Here is a 24,715-nt window from a genome sequence, read left to right as displayed (position 1 = left end):
ATTTGAATTACATGATTACAATTGGTATTTGATTTGAATTACATGATTGCAATGCCTTCAGAAAGTATGCATACACCTTGATTTATTCCACAAGAACAAATTCTTATTTTCAATGGCAGCCTAGGAACAGTGGGTTAACTGCCTTGTTCAGGGGCAGAACGACAGATTTTTTTTACCTTGTCAGCTCAGGGATTTGATCTTGCAACCTTTTGGTTACTAGTCCAACACTAACCACCTGCCGCCCCAGAAATATCTCATTCACATAAGTATGGGCTATGTGAATGAATGAATGAATGAATGAATGAATGAATGAATGAATGAATGAATGAATGGGCTATGCCCCCATAGGATGATAATGCCCCCATCCACAGGGCACGAGTGGTCACTGAATAGTTTAATGAGCATGAAAATAATGGAAAACGCTGTCTAAGGAGCCGCTCCAGAATCTCTCATAAGGGTTCAACTGGGTTGAGATCTGGTCACAGAGACGGCCATGACATATGACAACACCATCAACAAAACACCAAATTATGGAATTTCTTGCATCTCTCCAATAGTCCCAGACACGTGTAGAATCTATGCCAAGGTGCATTGAAGCTGTTCTGGCTCATGGTGGCCCAACTAGGGTTGCAATACTACCGGTAATTTACCAAAGTTACCGGAATCTTCAGTAATTTTGGTCATTAAGAGAAAATCTATGGCAATCTATCGTAACTTGTGTAATTTATACTTGAATAACTTTTGAAAAAATATACACCGGATAGGTGCAGTGAAATGTGTTGTTTTACAAGGTCAGCCATAGTAGTACGGTGCCACTAGAGCAAATTAGGCTTAATAGGCTTAAGTGGTTTGCTCAAGGGCACGTCGACAGATTTTTCACCTTGTCGGCTCAGGTATTCAAACCAGCGCCCTTTCAGTTACTGGCCCAACGCCCTAGGCTACCTGACACCTTTGATCATCTGAAGTACCCAAAAGAGCCACTTGATGTCTAGATTCCATAAAATCCTTGAAAGATACCAAAATTCTAGTAGTTTACTGGTAAACTTTGAAAGTTTCCAGTAATATACCCTCCCTTTGCGACCCTAGGGCCAATGCCTTATTAAGATGCTTTATGTTGGCGTTTCCTTTATTTTGTCAGTAACCTGTATGTCATTTACTTTCTTAACTTTGGCTAGTGTCATCAGAGACGGTCTTGACATATGGGGTTTTATTCGCACCTGTTCAACAGCCAGCCACACACGGAGACGTGAATTTGACCTGTGACAGATTTACCCTGTGTTGACACACAAAGAGGCATCCTACCATCCTTTCAATTGCATCAAGATGACCTCTGGTGACAACTAATTTGTTTTTGCTGAAAGAGCTGAGTGAAGATGTTGAAATTTAATGGGGGAAAAAAGCAGACGATCTTGGGGCGTGGTTAATCAACGTGCAGCACACATCACAAAATTGTTCATTGTCACCTGTGTGAGAACCTGTATGGAGACCTGCATTGTCAATCTGTCACCTGTGTCAATAAAACCATTGGATTACAGTAATACTATTTTCATGAATTGCTCAATCCTAATTGATTTACCCTTGAATTTGCACTGGGATGCATTAAATATTGTTCGACCTTCATCATATTACTTATTAAGGTCGCAGCAGCATCCTTTTTGAAATGTTGAATGCACATTATTACATCACATCTATAAATCAAAGGGAAATGATACATAGGCCTAATTGGAGAAAAACAAAACGCATGACAGTAAATTATCAAACAAACCACAATGAATTTATCTTATGAACTTATCTGTCACGTCCTGACCATAGCAAGCTGTTATTTTCTATGGTAGCGTAGGTCAGGGCGCGACAGGGGGGTTTTCTAGTTTCATTTTTCTATCTTGCCATGTACTAGTTTTGTATTTCTATGTTGGGTTTTGTTTGGGATGATCTCCAATTAGAGGCAGCTGGTCATCGTTGTCTCTAATTGGAGATCATACTTACGTAGGTGTTTTTCCCACCTGGGTTTGTGGGAGATTGTCTTCGAGTTAGTGTATGTTTCACCTCTGCGTCACGGTTTGTTGTTTTTGTTATTCAGTTTATTTTGTATGTATTGCATAGTTTCACAGTTCAATAAATATGTGTAATGATACACACGCTGCACTTTGGTCCACTTCATCCTACGACAACTGTGACAGAATCTCCCACCACCAAAGGACCAAGCAGCATGGAATGGACCAGTGGACTTGGGAGGAGATACTGGATGGGAAAGGACCTTGGAGGCAGGCTGGGGAGTATCGACGTCCTAAAGAGGAGATTGAGGCAGCGAAAGCGGAGCGGCGATATTACGAGGCATTATACCAACCACGAGGCAAGTGCGAGAGGCAGCCCCCCCCAAAAAAATGGTGGGTGGGGGGGGGATTGGCAGAGTCAGGGTGGAGACCTGAGCCAACTCCCCGTGCTTACCGTGGGGAGCGAGTGACTAAGCAAGCACCGTGTTATGCGGTGATGCGCACTGTGTCGCCAGTGCGCATTCACAGCCCGGTGCGATCTGTGCCCGCACCCTGCATTTGTCGAGCTAGGTTGAGCATTCAGCCAGGAATGGTGGTGCCAGCTCAGCGCTCCTGGTCTCCAGTTCGCCTTCTCGGTCCAGGATATCCTGCGCCGGATCTGCGCACTGTGTCGCCAGTGCGTATTCAGAGCCCAGTGCATCCTGTGCCAGAGCCCCGCGTTTGCCGGGCGAAAGTAAGCATCCAGCCAGGACGGGTTGTGCCAGCTCTACGCTCGAGACCTCCAGTGCGCCTCCACGGCCCAGTATATTCTGTACCTGCCCCACGTTCCCGGCCTCCAGTGAGTCTATCCAGCCTGGTACGCCCTGTGCCTGCTCCTCGCACTTTCCCTGAGGTGCGTGTCACCAGTCTGGCGCCACCTGTGCCAGGCCCACGCATCAGGCCTCCAGTGCGCATTCCCAGTCCAGAGCTTCCGGCGACAGTTCCCAGTCCAGAGCTTCCGGCGACAGTTCCCAGTCCAGAGCTTCCGGCAACAGTTCCCAGTCCAGAGCTTTGCAGTCCGGAACCTCCTGAGAAGGCCCGCAGCCCGGAACCTCCTGAGACGGGCCGCAGCCCGGAACCTCCTGAGACAGGCCGCAGCCCGGAACCTCCTGACACGGGCCGCAGTCCGGAACCTCCTGACACGGGCCGCAGTCCGGAACCTCCTGACACGGGCCGCAGTCCGGATTCTCCAGCGGCGGGCCGCAGTCCGGATTCTCCAGCGGCGGTCTGTAGTCCGGAGTCTCCAGCGGCGGTCCGCAGTCTGGATCCTCCAGTGGCGGTCCGCAGTACAGAGCCTCCGGCGATGATCTCCGGTCCGGTTCCTCCGACGACGATCCACGGTCCGGTGGCACAAAAGCAGAGGGATCAGTGGGCGGAGTGGGGGTTACTCCCCGTAGCCGCCTCCTCTGTTGGAGGATCCGCGGGATGAGAAGGTTCTGCTTACTGCACCAGAGCCACCATAGACATTTGTCACCCTCCCTAACCCTCCCTTTTTAATTTTTTTTTTTTAGGTGCGTTCGGAGTCCGCACCTTTTGGGGGGGTACTGTCACGTCCTCACCATAGAAAGCTGATATTTTCTATGGTAGAGTAGGTCAGGGCGTGACAGGGGGGTTTTCTAGTTTAGTTTTTCTATCTTGTCATGTTCTAGTTTTGTATTTCTACGTTGGGTTTTGTTTGGGATTATCTCCAATTAGAGGCAGCTGGTCATCGTTGTCTCTAATTGGAGATCATACTTAAGTAGGTGTTTTTCCCACCTGGGTTTGTGGGAGATTGTCTTTGAGTTAGTGTATGTTTCACCTCTGTCATAATTGTTGAAGCCGTGTTGAATGGACCAAACTGCAGAAGGCGGAATGTGGATACTCATCTTTTAATGTAAAGAATAATACATCAAAGCAAAGTATACACAGGAAAACAATAACACGAAACTCACGACAGGCTAACAGGCTTACTACAAACAAAAGACTAGTAGTGTTAGCACAACCACCCACAAACCCAAGTGACAAACATACTCCTAAATATATGACTCCCAATCAGGAACAACGATCCCCAGCTGTTCCTGATCAGGAGTCACAAGACTAACACAGAAACAGACATACTAGACAACACATACAGACTTCTTCTGCCACGTTCTGACCAAAATACTACACCACTACTCCCTCTGCTGGTCAGGACGTGACAGTACCCCCCCCTAAAGGTGCAGACCCCGGAATGCACCTTAAAAGAAAACACAAAAATCCCCAATACCACAACAAAAAATGGAGGGAAGGGAGGGTGGCTGCCGTCAACGGCGGCAATGTGCTACACCCTCCCTCCCCAACCCACCTATCCTGGAGGTGGCTCTGGTTCCGGCCTCCTGCCCTCCAGGTTGTAGGCAGACTCATTGGGGTCCGGGTCGTAGACAGACTCAATTTTTGTGACAACCTCTGCGTCACGGTTTGTTGTTTTTGTTATTCAGTTTATTTTGTATGTATTGCATAGTTTCACAGTTCAATAAATATGTGGAACGATACACACGCTGCACTTTGGTCCGCTTCATCCTATTACAACCGTGACATTATCTTAAATCATGCTGCTTTACTGAAAATGTGAGGCCTCAGACATGATATGAATGAGGAAAGACTGGCACAAAAATACCATACTTCCCCATTCCTCAGATCAGAGACCAGAGACCAGAGTAAGGTAATTGTAGCAACAATTAGAATTAAAAAATAAAATCTGAGAAGAATGGTTGTTTTAAACTAGTTCTGTAACAACCTGAGAGGTACAGACACAGAGGAAGTGATGCACAGTTCAGAATTAATTACAGTATATGTAATTGTGAGAAACAAAAAACCTTTTCAATGTGGCACTGGCCAGTATTTTTTTTATTTTTTTATTTCACCTTTATGTAACCAGGTAGACCAGTTGAGAACAAGTTCTCATTTATATCTGCGGCCTGGCCAAGATAAAGCAAAGCAGTGTGACAAAAACAATAACACAGAGTGGGATAAACATGGGATAAACAAACGTACAGTCAATAACACAATAGAAAAAGTCTGTGTACAGTGTGTGTAAATGAGGTAAGATTAGGGAGGTAAGGCAATAAATAGGCTATAGAGGCAAAATAATGAGAATTTAGCATTAACACTGGAGTGATAGACGTGCAGATGATGATGTGCAAGTAGAGATACTGGGGTGCAAAAGAGCAACAACAAAAAAATAACTATGGGGATGAGGTAGTTGGGTGTGCTATTTACAGATGGGCTGTGTACAGGTACAGTGAGCTGCTCTGACAGCCAATGCTTAAAGTTAGAGAGGGAGATATAAGTCTCCAGCTTCAGTGATTTTTGAAATTCGTTCCAGTCATTGGCAGCAGAGAACTGGAAGGAAAGGCGGCCAAAGGAGGTGTTGGCTTTGGGGATCGCCAGTGAAATATGCCTGCTGGAGGGTGTTGCTATGGTGACCAGTGAGCTGAGATAAGGCGGGGCTTTACCTAGCATAGACTTATAGATGACCTGGAGACAGTGGGTCTGGCGACGAATATGTAGCGAGGGCCAGCCAACGAGAGCATACAGGTCACAGTGGTGGGTAGTATATGGGGCTTTGGTGACAAAACGGATGGCACTGTGATAGACTACATCCAATTTGCTGAGTAGAGTGCTGGAGGCTATTTTGTAAATGACATCGCCGAAGTCAAGAATCGGTAGGATAGTCAGTTTTACGAGGGTATGTTTGGCAGCATGAGTGAAGGAGGCTTGGTTGCGAAATAGGAAGTCGATTCTAGATTTAATTTTGTGTTGGATGCTTAATGTGAGTCTGGAAGGAGAGTTGACAGTCTAACCAGACACCTAGTATTTGTAGTTGTCCACATATTCTAGGTCAGAACCATCCAGAGTAGTGATGCTAGTCGGGCAGGTGGGTGCCGGCAGCGAACGGTTGAAAAGCATGCATTTGGTTTTTCTATCATTTAAGAGCAGTTGGACACTCTCTTTCTAAAATTATCCGCCAAAATTGTTGCAACCCCTTTCTAAAGTCTTTGAAAGCCAGGTTAATAAACAGATCACTGACCATTTTGAATCCCACCGTACCTTCTCCGCTGTACAATCCAGTTTCCGAGCTGGTCATGGGAGCACCTCAGCCACGCTCAAGGTACTAAACGATATCATAACTGCCATCGATAAAAGACAGTACTGTGCAGCCGTCTTCATCGACCTGGCCAAGGCTTTCGACTCAGTCAATCACCGTATTCTTATTGGCAGACTCAATAGCCTTAGTTTCTCAAATGACTGCCTCGCCTGGTTCACCAACTACTTCGCAGACAGAGTTCAGTGTGTCAAATCGGAGGGCCTATTGTCCGGACCTCTGGCAGTCTCTATGTGGGTACCACAGGGTTCAATTCTCTGACCGAGTCTTTTCTCTGTATATATCAACGATGTCGCTCTTGCTGCTGGTGATTCCCTGATCCGCCATTCTGTATACATCTGGCCCTTCTTTGGACACTGTGTTAACTAACCTCCAAACGAGCTTCAATGCCATACAACACTCCTTCCGTGGCCTCCAACTGCTCTTAAATGATAGGAAAACCAAATGCATGCTTTTCAACCGTTCGCTGCCGGGACCCGCCCGCCCGACTAGCATCACTACTCTGGATGGTTCTGACCTAGAATATGTGGACAACTACAAATACCTAGGTGTCTGGCTAGACTGTCAACTCTCCTTCCAGACTCATATCAAACATTTCCAATCCAAAATCAAATCTAGAATCGGCTTCCTATTTCGCAACAAAGCCTCCTTCACTCACGCCGCCAAACTTACCCTAGTAAAATTGACTATCCTACCGATCCTCGACTTCGGCGATGTCATCTACAAAATAGCTTCCAATACTCTACTCAGCAAACTGGATGCTGTCTATCACAGTGCCATCCGTTTTGTTACCAAAGCCCCTTATAGCACCCACCACTGTGACCTGTATGCTCTAGTCGGCTGGCCCTCACTACATATTCGTCGCCAGACCCACTGGCTCCAGGTCATTTATAAGTCTATGCTAGGTAAAGCTCCGCCTTATCTCAGCTCACTGGTCACGATAACAACACCCACCCGTAGCATGCGCTCCAGCAGCTATATCTCACTGGTCATCCCCAAAGCCAACACCTCCTTTGGCCGCCTTTCCTTTCAGTTCTCTGCTGCCAGTGACTGGAACGAATTGCAAAAATCGCAGATGTTGGAGACTTATATTTCCCTCTCTAACTTTAAACACCAGGTATCTGAGAAGCTAACCGATCGCTGCAGCTGTACATAGTCCATCTGTAAATAGCCCACCCAATCTACCTATCTCATCCCCATATTGTTTTTATTTACTTTTCTGCTCTTTTGCACACCAGTATCACTACTTGCACATCATCATCTGCTCATCTATCACTCCAGTGTTAATCTGCTAAATTGTAATTACTTCGCTACTATGGCCTATTTATTGCCTTACCTCCTCACGCCATTTGCACACACTGTATATAGACTTTCTTTTTTTCTATTGTGTTATTGACTGTACGCTTGTTTATTCCATGTGTAACTCTGTGTTGTTGTTTGTGTCACACTGCTTTGCTTTATCTTGGCCAGGTCGCAGTTGTAAATGAGAACTTGTTCTCAACTAGCTTACCTGTTAAATAAAGGGGAAATAAAAAAATAATTGTCATACTGCAATGTCTAACATCATTCACTAGAGATCCATATAGTACACACAAGTGTTATTTCATCAATTGAAGCCTTTCAGTTCCTTCATTCTGTAGCATTTCCTAAACTTAGTTCTGGGTTTCCCAAAGTCGATTCTGAAACTTATTTTGGTGTAACATTATAAAAGGTGCATAAAGGAAGGTTATAAATGGTTCAAAAATAGTTCATTGTTAGTTATTACTTTGTAAGCCTAGATCTGGAATAATAGTTACAACTGTTAATACTAAATTGGCACTAGGCCCACTTAGAAGAATAACAACCATGGACAAACACAAGTGCTGATTTGATTTAGCACAAATAAACCAAGACAAATAAAATGTAGGGTACTAGGGGGAAACTAGCCCCCTTTAGAACAATGTCTAATTGCTGACACAAAAAAAACAATGTTTGGGGAATAAAATGGTATGTGGATGAAGGTCATGCTTAGGCGAATAAACTAGGGATTCACAATATATCGGTAAACAAATCAGAATCGGACGATGTTAGCTAAAAATGCCAACATCGGCATCGGCCTGATGTCTAGTTTAACACCAATGTGCAAAACCGATGTCAATGCTGACGTGCATACCTATATAACGTAGGTAGATGATGTAATGACACCATGAAAAATACACCGCTACACAGAACAAAATAAGACAAATACTAAGCGCACACTTCCAACAACTTAACAAGTTCAAGTCGAGCAGTCATTTAAAAGAGTAAGAACATTTCAGCGAGACAACTCAAAGGCAAAATCCATTAACACCAAAATAATGTAATTCATTACCCTTGACAATCAACCATTCTCTGTCGTGGATGATGTTGGCTTTCACCGACTGGTCGAGCGCCTCAAGCCCTGGTACACACTACCAAGTAGGCACTATTTTTCAGATGTTGCCCTACCGGAGTTACACAGTATTGTTGAAACGCACATGTTTGAGCTACTTGCTATGGGCATCACTGCTATTAGCTTCATGACTGACATTTGGACCACCGATGTCAGCCCTAAGAGCATGCTGAGTCTGACAGCACAGTGGGTCGACGAAGATTTCATACTGAGGAAAGCCGTATTGCATGCTCAAGAGTGTGCTGGTTCTCATACCGCTGCTGCCATTTCAATGGAATTTGAGAACATGTTTGAAACATTACAAGAAATGTTACAAACACAGCTGGACAAAATGGAAACGGACACAGTGACAGTGCGCACCGAGGAAGAGAGGCCACGGACAGACAGAGCTGAAACTTCACTGCTTGACATGTATGATGAAATCCTGGTTGAGAATGAACAACAGAACAACACAGCAAGTAAGTGAAAGAAATAGGTTTTGATTATGTTTTACTGGTAATGGGGACATATGTAAATGCCAACAAAATAACTTTTTGGTCAGTATGCGTGTTTCAACTATTTACCTGTACTAGAATGCTTAAAAGGCCGCTAAATCAGTATCTGTTTTTTTGGCAAGGAAAATATCGGATATCGGTATCGGCCAAAAATGTAAAATCGGTGCCTCCCTAGAATAAACTATAAAGGGAAATAAATGGCTACGGTTTAAAAATTTGAGTTATTTCATGAAATTTTGTTTTTAGTAAAGGGGTGTTTTTTTTAAGTGCCAAGGTAACTGGCCCCTCCCCATGGGGTAACTGGCGCCCGGGGGTGCCAGTTACCCAGGTAGAAGATTATGGCATAGGGTTTCACACAAGTGTATAGAATCCATTTAATCGACGCTTGGCTGCCATTTGACAAATAAAAATAATCTTGCCACTGTTGTCCAAAATAATCTCATCATGTAGTAGGCTATACCTGCACTGTATCTGCAAACTGTTGGCTAGAGCGCAAATGCATACGAGAGTCAGCACATTCGCTACACTTTTTGCGACAAAACCATCAGTAGGCCTAGAGTTAAAAATGCGATGTAAACTCATTTAACTTTTCTTTTTTTTCTTTTTCTTTTTTAACCTCAAAAGTTATTTTTATGTGCACTACGTATTGACACACTGACTTTTATCGGCAACAAGTAAATTTGACTTTATACACTACACTCTTTGAAAGAGGTAGTTAGCAGACCAGGCCAAAGACCCCTCAGAGACACCAATACTCCTTAGCCGGCCCACAAGAATGGAATGGTCTACCGTATCAAAAGCTTTGGCCAAGTCAATAAAAATAGCAACACAACATTGCTTAGAATGAATGGCAATGGTGACATCATTGAGGACTTTTAAGGTTGCAGTTACACATAGGTATCTCTAGGGTATCTATTCTATAAAAACAGAGTGAAGGACAAGGACCTCTGAACACCGCGTGGTACACCTCTGGAAGATCAGTTCTAACAGACACCCCGAGACCAACCTACTACAAATACAAAGGACATGGTGACCTCTGGTGGACAACCAGAGACTTACACAACAGAGACTTTGTCGAATTACTCTCCACAGACTGATCGGGCGATTTCACCAGAGAGAGACGACAAAGACATACAAGCGTAAATATGTACTTTGCATTTCTAAATCCGAATGATCGGTTGTTAGGGTGCTAAGTATCCACAGTTACGATGAGCGTATTATTCAACTGTATGTATAATAGTTGAATTCATTTGTCTCTCCTCCTCCCGCTCTTTCGTTCCCCACCCTCTTTCATTGTGTAACCAGCCGTCATATCGGGTTAGTCCACTAGGGACTTTTCATTGCATTATGTTAATATTCAATACTATACTATGTGTGCTTATCTATTTCTGTGCGACTATTTCATTAGTTAGTAAATAAATAATTAAGCCAATTTTTGTAAGCAGATTCATCATGGAGACTAGGGTTTGTGCAGATTTTTAGGATATTACGACGTTCAGAATGAGACTGAAATAGGAGCAAATGATTGATGGATGACGGCTAGTATATCGAGATATTCAGATTTTTTTTTTTTTGATTCGGGAAACGGTAACTCGTTAAATAAACTTTTTCTGTGGTGCCCCAGATTACTACCTAATTAATTGTTATATGATTAATTGAATCGCGTAATAATTGAACGCGGTATGTAATTATTCAATGAATAGCCATCATCGCATTAATGATAGCAACGTCACGACAAAGCCTGCACCCCAAATTTGGCGCTTAAAAAATGATTTAGTAAGAAATACTTAAAAGCTAAGTCTAGTTGTCTTATTTTAATTATTGAAATACAATATGGAGGGGGGGGGGGGGATTGGTGTTGCACATGTTACTATTAATATCTGCACTATGAGGAGATTTGAAGTCCCTCTTTTTAACTCACCTGCACATTCATTTCCCTTGTTCTCTCTTTGTTGTTCTTTTTCCATACAATACATTACGTACAATTGTACTAAATATTATTTGAATAATGTAAGATTTTAAATCCCAGCAGTCTTTAAAATGACTTTCAGGAGCAAAAGGCTTTCAATAGTTTAAGGCTTTCCTACTTGTATATTTAAAAACAATTATAGATCTAACTTCAAATCAAATCAAATCAAATTGTATTGGTCACATACACATGGTTAGCAGATGTTAATGCGAGTGTAGCGAAGTGCTTGCGCTTCTACTCCGACAATGCAGTAATATCTAACAAGTAATCTAACAAATTCACAACGACTACCTTATACACACAATGTAAGGGGATGGAATACGAATATATACATTTAAATATATGGATGCGCGATGGCCGTGCGGCCTGGGCAAGAAGCAATAGATGGCATAAAATAGAGTATATACATATGAGATGAGTAATGTAGGATATGTAAACATTATTAAATTGCCATTTAATAAAGTGGCCAGTGATTTGAGTCTGTATGTTGGCAGCAGCCTCTCTATGTTAGTGAATGTTGTTTAACAGTCTGATGACCTTGAGATATAAGCTATTTTTCAGTCTCTCGGTCCCAGCTTTGATCCACCTGTACTCACTAGCGGTTCTGGGGGGGGGGCAGGGGGGGCCAGTGTCCTTGTGACATCAATTTTCCCTAAATGTGGAGTGTGAAATAATTTTTACATAACTAATTTTGCTATCATTCTTTTTTTTCATCCGTTATTGGACAGTGGCAACGATGATGATTATGAGCATGGTCTTTTGCCTGCTAATGCCTGCAATGCAGTGAAGAAAACGATATGACAACAATAACGTCTAATGTAACTGGCCCCTCTAACAGTACAACTGGCCCCAGCTTGGCCCCCCCAGTTGAAATAGTCTAGAACCGCTACTGCCTGTACTGACCTCGCCTTCTGGATGATAACGGGGTGAACAGGCAGTGGATCAGGTGGTTGCTGTCCTTGATGATCTTTTTGGACTTCCTGTGACATCAGGTGTTGTAGGTGTCCTGGAGGGCAAGTAGTTTTCCCCCGGTGATACGTTGTGCAGAACGCACTACTCTCTGGAGAGCCTTGCAGTTGAGGACGGTGCCGTTGCCGTACCAGGCGGTGATACAGCATGACAGGATGCTCTCGATTGTGCATCTATAGCCAAATTTCTTCAGCCTCCTGAGGTTGAAGATGCGCTGTTGCGCCCTATTCACCACGCTGTCTATGTGGGCGGACCATTTCAGTTTGTCCGTGATTTGTACGCCGAGGAACTTAAAACTTTCCACCTTCTCCACTACTTTCCCGTCGATATGGATAGGGGAGTGCTCCTTCTGCTCTTTCCTGAAGTCCACGATCATCTCCTTTGTTTTGTTGATGTTGAGTGAGAGGTTATTTTCCCGACACCACACTCCGAGGGCCCTCACCTCCTCCCTGTAGGCTGTCTCGTCGTTGTTGGTAATCAAGCCTACCACTGTTGTGTCATCTGCAAACTTGATGATTGAGTTGGAGGTGTGCATGGCCACGCAGTCATCGGTGAACAGGGAGTACAGGAGAGGGCTGAGAACGCACCCTTGTGGGGCCCCAGTGTTGAGGATCAGCGGGGTGGAGATGTTGTTTCCTATCTTCACCACCTGAGGGCAGCCCATCAGAAAGTCCAGGACCCAGTTGCACAGGGCAGGGTCGAGACCCAGGGTCTCAAGCTTAATGATGAGTTTGGAGGGTACTATGGTGTTGAATGCTGAGCTGTAGTCAATTAACAACATTCTTACACAGGTATTCCTCTTGTCCAGATGGGATAGGGCAGTGTGCAGTGTGATGGCAATTGCATCGTCTGTGGACCTATTGGGGCAGTAAGCAAATTGGAATGGGTCTAGGGTATCAGGTAGGGTGGAGGTGATATGATCCTTGACTAGTCTCTCAAAACACTTCATGATGACAGACATGAGTGCTACGGGGCGATAGTCATTTAGTTCAGTTACCTTAGCTTTCTTGGGGTACAGGAACAATGGTGGCCATCTTGAAGCATGTGGGGACAGCAGACTGAGATAGGGATTTATTGAATATGTCCGTAAACACACCAGCCAGCTGGTCTGCGCATGCTCTGAGGATGCGCCTAGGGATGCTGTCTGGGCTGGCAGCCTTGCGAGTGTTAACATGTTTAAATGTTTTACTCACGTCGGCCACATTGAAGGAGAACCCGCAGTCTTTGGTAGCGGGCTGTGTCGGTGGCACTATTGTCCTCAAAGTGTGCAAAGAAGTTGTTTAATTTGTCTGGGGGTGAGATGTTGATGTTCGAGACGGGGCTGGTTTTCTTTTTGTAATCTGTGATTGTCTGTAGGCCCTGCCACATACGTCTCGTGTTTGAGCCGTTGAATTGCGACTCTACTTTGTTTCTATACTGACACTTTGCTTGTTTGATTGCCTTGAAGAGGGAATAGCTACACTGTTTGTATTCGGTCATGTTTCCAGTTGCCTTGCCATGATTAAATGCGGTGATTTGCACTTTCAGTTTTGCACGAATACTGCCATCAATTCACGGTTTCTGGTTAGGGAAGATTTTAATAGTCACAGTGGGTACAACATCTCCAATGCACTTCCTAATAAACTCATTCACTGAATCAGCGTATACATTGATGTTATTGTCTGAGGCTACCCTGAACATATCCCAGATCGAAGCAATCTTGAAGCGTGGAATCCGATTGGTCAGACCAGCGTTGGATAGACCTAAGCACAGGTGCGACCTGTTTTAGTTTCTGCCTGTAGGAGGGGAGCAACAAGATGGAGTCATGGTCAGATTTGCCAAAGGGAGGGCGGCGGAGGGCCTTGTATGCATCGCAGAAGTTAGAGTAGTAGTGGTCCAATGTTTTGTTCGAGCAGGTGCATTAATCAATGTGCTGGTAGAATTTAGGTAACCTTGTTCTCACATTAGCTTTGTTAAAATCCAGATCTGCAATAAATGCAGCCACAGGATATATGGTTTCCAATTTACATAGAGTCCAGTGAAGTTCTTTCAGGGCCATTGAGGTATCTGCTTTGGGGGATATACACGGCTGTGACTATAATTAAAGAGAATTATCTTGGAAGATAATGCGGTCGGCATTTGATTATAAAGAATTCTAGGTCAGGTGAACAAAAAGACTTGAGTTCCTGTATGTTGTTATGATTACACCATGAGTCGTTAATCATGAGGCATACACCCCTGCCCTTCTTCTTACCAGAGAGATGTTTGTTTCTGTCGGCGCGACGCATGAAGAAACCCGGTGGCTGTACCGACTCTGACAACATATCCCAAGTGAGCCATGTTTCCGTGAAACAGAGAATGTTACAATCTCTGCTGTCTCTTTGGAAGGCCATAATTTCGTCCACCTTGTTGTCTAGAGACTGGACATTGGCAAGTAGTATGCTCAGAAAAAAAATAGATCAACTATTGATCAACTTATCACAAAATTATTTTGTTGAAATATCTCCAAGGACATTTTTTGTTGAGCAAGAGCAGTGGCAGCCAGTCAGTGTTGGTAAAATAATTTGGTGACATCTTGTGGTTTTAATGTGAATTACAGGGGGGTGGGGGGGGGGGCAGTTACCCCAGGGGGCTAGTTACCCCTTAGTACCCTAACTCTGTTTAAGTTTTTTGTAAGCATGTCAACTGGTAAGGTCATTTGACACAGCAAGCATAACATGTCACTGTGTTCTTTTTTTTGACTGCCTCAACTTAAAAATAAACTCTGCCTAAATGCATTATTTCCTGTCTCTCTGATTGGCTGCGAGTCAATCTGTGCTTCCGAACTCATAGCCATTGGATAGCCTACTGTCACTTTTATTGATTCAGGGCCGACTGTAAATCATTCTCTGTTCTCTCATAATGGCGGTTTTACAATTTATTGTTTCGATCTTCATTGCATATTTTTGTATCGGTAAGTAGATACTACCCTAGCTAATATATGATTCTATATTGACAGTCTTTTTAGCGAATCCTTGTCAGACAATGCATCGAGTCTCTGTCACTGAATGGCTGTCGCTGCATTGTTTCACCAGTTACAAAAATAGACCTGGTGTATTCTGCAGTAATATATGAGTTTACACTGCGCTAGGAGCAGTCGTGCTATTTTCATTAATTGGTAATGCCAGATCATGTGTAACGCCCTGGCCATAGAGAGGGGTTTTTTGTTCTTTATTTTGGTTAGGCCAGGGTGTTACATTGGGTGGGCGTTCTATGTTCCTTTTTCTATGTTTTGGTATTTCTTTGTTTTGGGCCATGTGTGTGGCTCCCAATCAGGCACAGCTGAAGCTCGTTGCTGCTGATTGGGAGTCACACATAAGGAGCATGTTTTTCCTTTGGGTTTTGTGGGTAATTGTTTCTGTTTAGAGTATTTTCCTAACAGGACTGTTTGCTGTCGTTTTTGTTCATTTTTTTTGTGTTCTCTTGTTTTTTTGTATGAAAATTCTAATGATGAACACATCCTCTGCTGCACCTTGGTTCCCTCTTACAGACAGCCGTTACATCATGGAACATAAATGTCTGCCTTTTCGTTTGCCTAACATGTAATACATTCAATTCAATATTGGAACTCGAGCGTTATGATTGAAAATATATTTTTAAACATGTCAGAGCAAAGTTCTAGCCCATTCTCCCAGTTCTAGCCCATTCTCCCAGGTCGTCCTATAATAATGTTGCCACATATGCAACCGGCAGGCCCAGTTATTCAGGAAAGTTTAACATGTACTCTGCCTCCTCTCCAATCCGAGCGGCTATTACTCGCGCACATAGAACCTAACGCATGAATATTGCCAATGCAACAGCCTAAATATGTATAATTTTACTTTTGAAAGGTATTGCGTTTTATATGTGGGATTAACACAACCAGCCACAATGTTTTAATCGGATTAGGCTACTTCAAAAGTCTCCTGATGTAAAAATGGCTTTATAAATAAATTGATTGATTGATTGATTGACTGTAGCCATGCGCACGTTCATCCAAAATATAATTCCAGCATCCTCAAAATGGCTTGACATTAATTAACCAGGTTTCCATCCAAACTTTTTATGCGAGTAAAGTGCCTACATATGAGATAAAAAAAATGTCATGGAATCATGGGAACGCATGCAGTTTATTAGGCTACATATTAAATAAATTACAGTATGATGAACTTCACAGTTCATCACTTGAAAGTGCACAGTGATGAGGTTGATGCTCCTTTCAATAAATATGGAGGGTCTTATTCTGGTGACAACATCATCGACGCTTGGCTGCCATTTGACAAAGAAAAATTATCTCGCCACTGTTGTCTTTATAATCTCATCATGTAGTAGGCTATACCTGTACTGTATCTGCAAACGGTTGGCTAGAGCGCAAATGCATACGAGAGTCAGCACATTCGCTACACTTTTTGTGACAAAACCATCAGTAGGCCTAGAGTTAAAAATCCGATGTAAACTCATTTAACTTTTTTTAATTTGAGGAATTTCACCTCAAAAGGTATTTTATGTGCACTACGTATTGACACACGGACTTGTATCGGCAACAAGTAAATTTGATGGAAACACAACTCTAATGAGAAAATGCGCCAGGGTTTTCCTTAGCCGGTAATTGCGGTTTTTGGCGGATAAAACATGAAAAGTCAATAAATAAAATTGTACACAGCCAAATTTTCCAAGAGAGGCTGTCTATCATAGACTACACCCGGAATTCCCGCTTCAGCACCATTCTCTCACGCCTTGTGTGCGCTGGTCTGCTGCTGAGGAGAGAGAGAGAGCGAGAGAGGTACCTAGGCCTAGGCTACTGTTGATTGTGAAGATGGAGGCCTTTTTCACTGAAGTAAAACAAACGTGAGGACAAATAGTATGCCTATATTGAAGCCTACAATGGGAATTTAATATACGTTTTAATATTGTAGTGGACTAAGATGAGAAGAATGTTGGCAAGGCCATATTCAGGCTACTGTGCAACTCCCTATTCAGGTAGGATGCAATTTTAGAATTTAAATGTATTTATAATCATTTGTTTTATCATTATTATTATTATTATTCTATATCATTGTTATTATTGTAAGCATATTTATTAATCGAAACCTGTTTTTTTAAATATGCAAAACCTGTTTTGTTTAATTCTGTTCTGACATTTTGATTGGCTAAATAACATTTGTCTTTTTAATTATTTAGCTTAAAATAGGTTATAAGTAGCTCCGTTGTAAAATAAAGAACATTAGCCTATTTCTGTCATGTGTTGGGTATGGTAGGCGCTGGCATTTGTTGGTAATTACGGCAATATAGCCTATTCAAAACTTTTGTGAATGTTTAAATCAGTTCGAAAGTATTTTATTTAATTCTGTTGAGCCATTTGCTTTGGCTGTAATGCTGTGTTTGCTACAATATAATAGCCTGCTCATATTTTCGCTATAAACAATAGCTTCACTTACTTTTGATATTACCCTAATAAAGTTTAGAAACTATTGTGAAGGTTTGGTGTGGCTATTATTAAGCTTTGGCTACTGCAAGCCTATGATATGAAGGCAGTGCTCACTGGCGCTCCAACTGACTTCGACAATTGAACTTGAGGTGAGGAAGAATGTTTTAGGCCTACTAGAGTTACTCCTACTGTCTAGCAGTATAATGCTCATCATAATACAACATATTCTGATAGAAAATGAACGAATTAACCTCCTGTAAGTTTATATCTGTATAGCAGACGCAGTAGCCATCATACATAAAGAAATGCATGGCTGTGTTGTAGCATGCCGCCGGCATATCTCTCTCTCTCTATCTCTCCATCTCCCTGGGGCTAGGCCTAAGCTTCTCTTCCTTTATATAGGCTATATTTGTTTTAAAATATTAATATCATACAGTGGACACCTAAGCCTATAGGCCTATGCATGCAATGCCTTGATGCATTTGGTGCTCAAATACCCGACAGCTGAACCGTGAGGTGGACAATTATTGTTGTAGGAAAGTAGCCTAAAAACCAATAAAAAAAAATAGGCTATAAAGTTTTTCTTATGCTACATATCGAAACAAAAGGAATAGTGTTTTGTAATTTGTTATTAGGCTGTTTTTAAGGACAAATAAATATGGCTCATTTGGCCAATATCCCTCGTTTATTGACGGCGCTGACTGCGCCAAGTCGAATCTGAGGTAAATTTCTCAAATGTTCAGTAAGTTAAAATGTTCCCGGTCACGTTATCCGGTGCCAAATTTTCCTAAAGGAAAGCGTGAAATGTTCATATTGTTTATATGCAGATTTTTGAATATTCGCATGAAAATCTGTCACCAATTGAATGGAAACGTAGATATAGACAACCTAAAGACTGTGGCAAGTGCACTAGTCCAGTGACACTTTGATAATGCCTGCACATCAGCCATTATTGACAGCGACCCTGGAGCAACAAGGGTTAAGTGCCTTGCTCAAGGGAACATCGGCAGATTTTTCACCTGGTCAACTCTGGGATTTGAACCAACGACTTTTCATTTACTGGCCCAACTATCCTAACCACTAGGCTGCCTGTCACCCATGTTGAGCAATGCACGTATTTTTACATTATAATGCTTGCAGAGCTGGTGAATGGAAGTTTGAATCTGAGCTTTTTGGGCATTAGAGAGGTCTCTAATGCACAGACACTGGTTCAGACCTGACCTAGTTAACAACTTTTGTTTTTAGTAACTAACTAAACTGTGAGTTATTCTGTGGGATCTTCACAGGTGAGACCATGGTCATCCGTGAGCCTACCAGGGCCAAATTAGACATCGCACAGCAGTCATCAGTGAGATATAAATGATTGTATGCGTGAAACACCAACAGATCTAACACGAGTCTTCCAGGACCAGGTTTGATGGAAACTATACCCAAGACCTCTCTTAACAGTTACCAATTGTATAGCTTGTATTCTCTATTCTAGAGGATACGCCCCAGTACTTTGTTCACAAATCATTCATCTATAGATAACTCTTGGCCACATATTTCTATTAACACACCAAGCCTGCTTCACTTCTGCTTTCACACACTAGCAATAAGTCATTTTTCAATTTAAGTTAGATGGTTGTTGTGGTGTCCCTTTTTTCACCAGAGCTTCCAGGCCTGAACTGTACACAAGCTGAAGATCATGTGGTTGTTAAGTTAGAGATGTAGGAGATTATGCCTGAAATGGTAAATTATAGTGAATGGCTGACCTCTCACCTCTGATGTCCTTCTACCAGACATCTGACATCTGTTCAGACTGCAGCCAGATCATTGAGCTATTCACAGACATGATCTCCAACACAGACACCCAGGTGAGTACCCATTCTGATTCTGCTGAAGTATGTTGCTCAATTAAAAAAAATTGTAGCCAGAGATGCAGATAACACCCTGACCAGAAAGTGTTACTTATAATTACATTTCTGTAGCCAGAAACATATGTACATCTAAAAAAAAAAGCCATCTGGTCTCAGACCTCTCCTCCGCCATCTTTCAGTTCCCGTTTACAGTGCAAATATAGAATATCATGTCTAGCAAAAACTCCCTTACACTACCAGTCAACAGAGACTACATTATGTTAAACTCTGATCTTAAAACAAAGTCTGCTAGAAGGATGTCAAATTGACAGACAATTTCACCCCTCATCAAAGTGAGTCATCAACAGTGTAACTGTATATCAAAATCAAATCAAATCAAATTGTATTGGTCACACACATATTTAGCAGATGTTATTGCAGGTGTAGCAAAATGCTTGTGTTCCTAGCTCCAGCAGTGAAGTAATATCTAACAATTTACAACAATACACACATTTCTAAAAGTAAAATAATATACTGCTCAAAAAAATAAAGGGAACACTTAAACAACACAATGTAACTCCAAGTCAATCACACTTCTGTGAAATCAAACTGTCCACTTAGGAAGCAACACTGATTGACAATACATTTCACATGCTGTTGTGCAAATGGAATAGACAACAGGTGGAAATTATAGGCAATTAGCAAGACACCCCCAATAAAGGAGTGGTTCTGCAGGTGGTAACCACAGACAACTTCTCAGTTCCTATGCTTCCTGGCTGATGCTTTGGTCACTTCTGAATGCTGGCGGTGCTCTCACTCTTGTGGTAGCATGAGACGGAGTCTACAACCCACACAAGTGGCTCAGGTAGTGCAGCTCATCCAGGATGGCACATCAATGCGAGTTGTGGCAGAAAGGTTTGCTGTGTCTGTCAGCGTAGTGTCCAGAGCATGGAGGCGCTACCAGGAGACAGGCCAGTACATCAGGAGACGTGGAGGAGGCCGTAGGAGGGCAACAACCCAGCAGCAGGACCGCTACCTCCGCCTTTGTGCAAGGAGGAGCAGGAGGAGCACTGCCAGAGCCCTGCAAAATGACCTCCAGCAGGCCACAAATGTGCATGTGTCTGCTCAAACGGTCAGAAACAGACTCCATGAGGGTGGTATGAGGGCCCGACGTCCACAGGTGGGGGTTGTGCTTACAGCCCAACACCGTGCAGGATGTTTGGCATTTGCCAGAGAACACCAAGATTGGCAAATTCGCCACTGGCGCCCTGTGCTCTTCACAGATGAAAGCAGGTTCACACTGAGCATGTGACAGACGTGACAGAGTCTGGAGACGCCGTGGAGAACGTTATGCTGCCTGCAACATCCTCCAGAATGACCGGTTTGGCGGTGGGTCAGTCATGGTGTGGGGTGGCATTTCTTTGGGGGGCCGCACAGCCCTCCATGTGCTCGCCAGAGGTAGCCTGACTGCCATTAGGTACCGAGATGAGATCCTCAGACCCCTTGTGAGACCATATGCTGGTGCAGTTGGCCCTGGGTTCCTCCTAATGCAAGACAATGCTAGACCTCATGTGGCTGGAGTGTGTCAGCAGTTCCTGCAAGAGGAAGGCATTGATGCTATGGACTGGCCCGCCCGTTCCCCAGACCTGAATCCAATTGAGCACATCTGGGACATCATGTCTCGCTCCATCCACCAACACCACGTTGCACCACAGACTGTCCAGGAGTTGGCGGATGCTTTAGTCCAGGTCTGGGAGGAGATCCCTCAGGAGACCATCTGCCACCTTGTCAGGAGCATGCACAGGCGTTGTAGGGAGGTCATACAGGCACGTGGAGGCCACACACACTAATGAGCCTCATTTTGACTTGTTTTAAGGACATTACATCAAAGTTGGATCAGCCTGTAGTGTGGTTTTCCACTTTCATTTTGAGTGTGACTCCAAATCCAGGCCTCCATGGGTTGATAAATTGGATTTCCATTGATTATTTTTGTGTGATTTCGTTGTCAGCACATTCAACTATGTAAAGAAAAAAGTATTTAATAAGATTATTTAATTCATTCAGATCTAGGATGTGTTATTTTAGTGTTCCCTTTATTTTTTTGAGCAGTGTATAATTAAGAAATATGTACCTGTGTTGATTGTTTAGGAGTGGATCAACAACACCCTGGATGACCTGTGTCTGCGCCTCCCCAGCGGTGTGGCTCAAAGCCACTGTATATCCCAGGTTCAGATGTACCTGCCCCAAGCCCTCTAGTACCTCATTGGCATACTGGTGAGTTCCTGAGCACTGTAAACATACAGAGTCTGCTTTACAGGGCTACAACATAACCATCCAAAATGTTTTTACGTTCACTTTTATGATACATTCAAGGGCGATGATTTTGTGATTATACAAGAACTTACCGGTCTTCCTCTCCTTTAGTAACGCTCTTCCTCCATCCTTCATATCTGTAGAAGCCAGGTGAGACGTATGGTATTGGGACTGTGTGTTGTCCACTCAAAGAGGGGAGCACCTACAGTTTTCTCCTACCAATACTGACATGGACCTGTCCAACGCTGTCCTTGACTCAGGCACCAACCCAGAGGTGAGTGAGAGCTGAACTTTTGTACAGTCTAGGAGCAGAAGTCCATTTCATGCCCTTTTTGTTTGTTTGTCAATGTGTTTGTCTTGTTCTAAATGATTTGGCTGTCAGTTATTCATTATCTGTCTGCACTGAACGCTCTGTCACCATGTCATCTCCTCTCTAGGTGCAGGTCAGCCCACAATGTACCTTCTATATTTATCTCATGAAGAAACTGGAGAGCATTTTGCCTACGGAGAAGATTGAGGTAACGCATTCTTATTTTCATACGTCTGCACCCACTAACACACAGACAAACACTTTTTGTCGGACACCCTTGTTCCCCTTGAACCTTGCAGGATGCCGTAGTGAAGCTAATGGGAGGTGTGTGTGGCCTCCTGCCTGCCAGCTATAAGGACCAGTGCAATGACTTCATCAACAAGTATGGCAAGAAGATAGTTAATTTCCTGCTGCCGTCAGCCGCCCCTTACTCCATCTGTGCCCTGCTGCACCTGTGTATGTTCCAGGAGACCCCCAGCATGGGTGAGTGGGATAATTTGTTCAGACCAGGGCTCTATCCTTCTCAATCATAAAGTTATATGTGTGGTGTGTCGTCTATACTGATAGAAGACTGTGGTAGGTAACACATTTCCTTTCGGCTCTCTCCTCTTCACTCCTCGTTGTTTATGCAGTCCATGGTCTGTAGCTTGTTTGTCTCACTTATAGCCCTCTGTAACCCTGACTCGCCCACCCCTCCTCCTCCTCTCCAGAGATGCCCCTATCCTCTGACTGTGATTCCTGCCGTACGATGTCGGCTCCACCTGGGTCTCAACGCCACTGAATCTCAGACCTCCTCTTTCCTCCAGTCTGTCTGCCTGAAGCACCCCAACACCATCCCCAAGGTCTGCCCCTACATGTTAATTTAGTGTATGAGAAGTCTTCGAGTTTGCACAAGTTGTCACCACTACCAGTTCTAGGAGTAGGCCTAAACATAGCGATCTATGCTGTAGTCACCGTAAAAAAAAGAATAACAAAAAGCATTCACCTGTGTGAAAAACAAATCAAATCAAATGTTATTTGTCACATGCACCGAATACAACCGGTGAAGTAGACCTTACCGTGAAATTATTACTTACAAGCCCTTAACCTCTACGGGATCGGTGTCCCTCTACCTAGACGGTTGAGCTAATGTGATTAGCATGACATTGTAAGTAACAAGAACATTTCCCAGGACATCGACATGTCTTATATGTGTCACGTTCTGACCAGTAAAGGGGTTATTTGTTATTGTAGTTTGGTCAGGATGTGGCAGGGGGGTATTTGTTTTGTGGTTCGGGGTGTGTTAGTATATGTGTTTATGTAGAGGGGTGTTTGTTTAGAGTATTACAAGGTTTTTGGTTATGTTCTATGTTTCATATTCTAGGATCTGTCTATGTTGTGTATTTCTTTGTGTTGGCCTGGTATGGCTCTCAATCAGGAACAGCTGTACATCATTGTTGCTGATTGAGAGTCATACTTAGGTAGCCTGTTTTCACCTGTCCCTTTGTGGGAAGTTGTTGTTGCACCGCTGTGTGTTAGCCTGCAATACTGTTCGCTCGATCGTTTTGTTTGTTACGTGTTCAAATAAAGTTAAGATGAGCACTCAACCCGCTGCGCCTTGGTCCATTACGTACGACGACCGTTACAATATGGGCAGAAAGCTTAAATTCTTCATCTAACTGCACTGCCCAATTTACAGTAGCTATTACAGTGAAAAAAATACCATGCTATTGTTTGAGGAGAGTGCACAGGGACAAAAGGTTTATCACATAAACTGGTTTGATACATTCACCTGTGAAGGTAAATAATGTACTTACATTCAGCAATCTTGCTCCGATTTGTCATTCTGAGGGTCCCAGAAATCAAATGTAGCAAAGTTGTTTGATAAAATCAATTTTTATATTAAAATGTAGGAACTGGGTTCTACAGTTTGAACCCTGCTGTCTCTGGCTCCATACCCACCCAGCCCACCATCTAGATGTGTATAAGCTAATGTATGACATTCCTGGGAGTGGGTAAACTTACATTTTGTATTACCGTATAATTTGTATGTTCTCTATAGTTAAGTACTTTAAAATGTATCAATTGACCAATTCGGCACATTTGGGCAGACTTGATACAAAATATTGTCCTTTATTGCAATACTTCCCTGCATCAATCTGAAACTTTGCACACACTGCTGCCATCTTGTGACCAAAATGTAGATTGTGTCTAAACTGCAATATTACATAATGGCATTTCAAAGATGATATTAAAAAAATATATATATATTTTTTTCTTTTACCAGATCTAATGTGTTATTCTCCTACATTAATTTCACATTTCCTCAAACTTCAAAATGTTTCCTTTCAAATGGTATCAATAATATGCATATCCTTGCTTCAGGTCCTGAGCTACTGGCAGTTAGATGTCGTTTTAGGCAAAAATTGAAAAAAAGGAACAGATCCTTAAGAAGATTTTAACAAACAATGCCATTTTAAGAAAAATATTTACTAAATAAAGTTTTTTTTTTAATAACAAAATAACAATGAGGGGGTACCGATACCGAGTCAATATGCGGGGATACAGGTTAGTCAAGGTAATACAGTGCATTTGGAAAGTATTCAGACCCCTTGACTTTTTCCACATTGTTACGTTACAGCCTTATTCTAAAATGTATTAAAATCGTTTTTTTTTTTTTAAATCAATCTACACACACAATACCCTATAATAACAAAGCAAAAACAGGTTTTTAGAATTTTTGCAAATGTATAAAAATAAAAAAAACATCACATTTACATAAGTACTCAGACCCTTTACTCAGTACTTTGTTGAAGCAACTTCGGCAGTGATTACAGCCTTGAGTCTTCTTG

At 42.8% G+C, this 24,715-nt stretch overlaps 1 protein-coding gene across 1 annotated transcript; it reads left to right on the top strand.

The window, feature by feature from the left end:
* Positions 1–18,574: 18,574 nt before the first annotated feature.
* LOC106580393 (prosaposin) lies at positions 18,575–23,025 on the top strand. The gene is made up of 6 exons (XM_045704196.1): positions 18,575–19,279; positions 21,410–21,535; positions 21,718–21,848; positions 22,012–22,092; positions 22,184–22,367; positions 22,595–23,025. Exons 3-6 carry the CDS (start codon positions 21,804–21,806, stop codon positions 22,663–22,665), a joined length of 381 nt encoding a protein of 126 aa, XP_045560152.1. The 5' UTR covers positions 18,575–19,279; positions 21,410–21,535; positions 21,718–21,803; the 3' UTR covers positions 22,666–23,025.
* The last annotated feature ends 1,690 nt before the right edge of the window (positions 23,026–24,715 follow it).

The sequence above is a fragment of the Salmo salar genome, chromosome ssa20, assembly GCF_905237065.1.
Source record: "Salmo salar chromosome ssa20, Ssal_v3.1, whole genome shotgun sequence".
NCBI lineage: Eukaryota > Metazoa > Chordata > Actinopteri > Salmoniformes > Salmonidae > Salmo > Salmo salar.
This window is presented reverse-complemented; position numbering and strand designations above follow the sequence as displayed.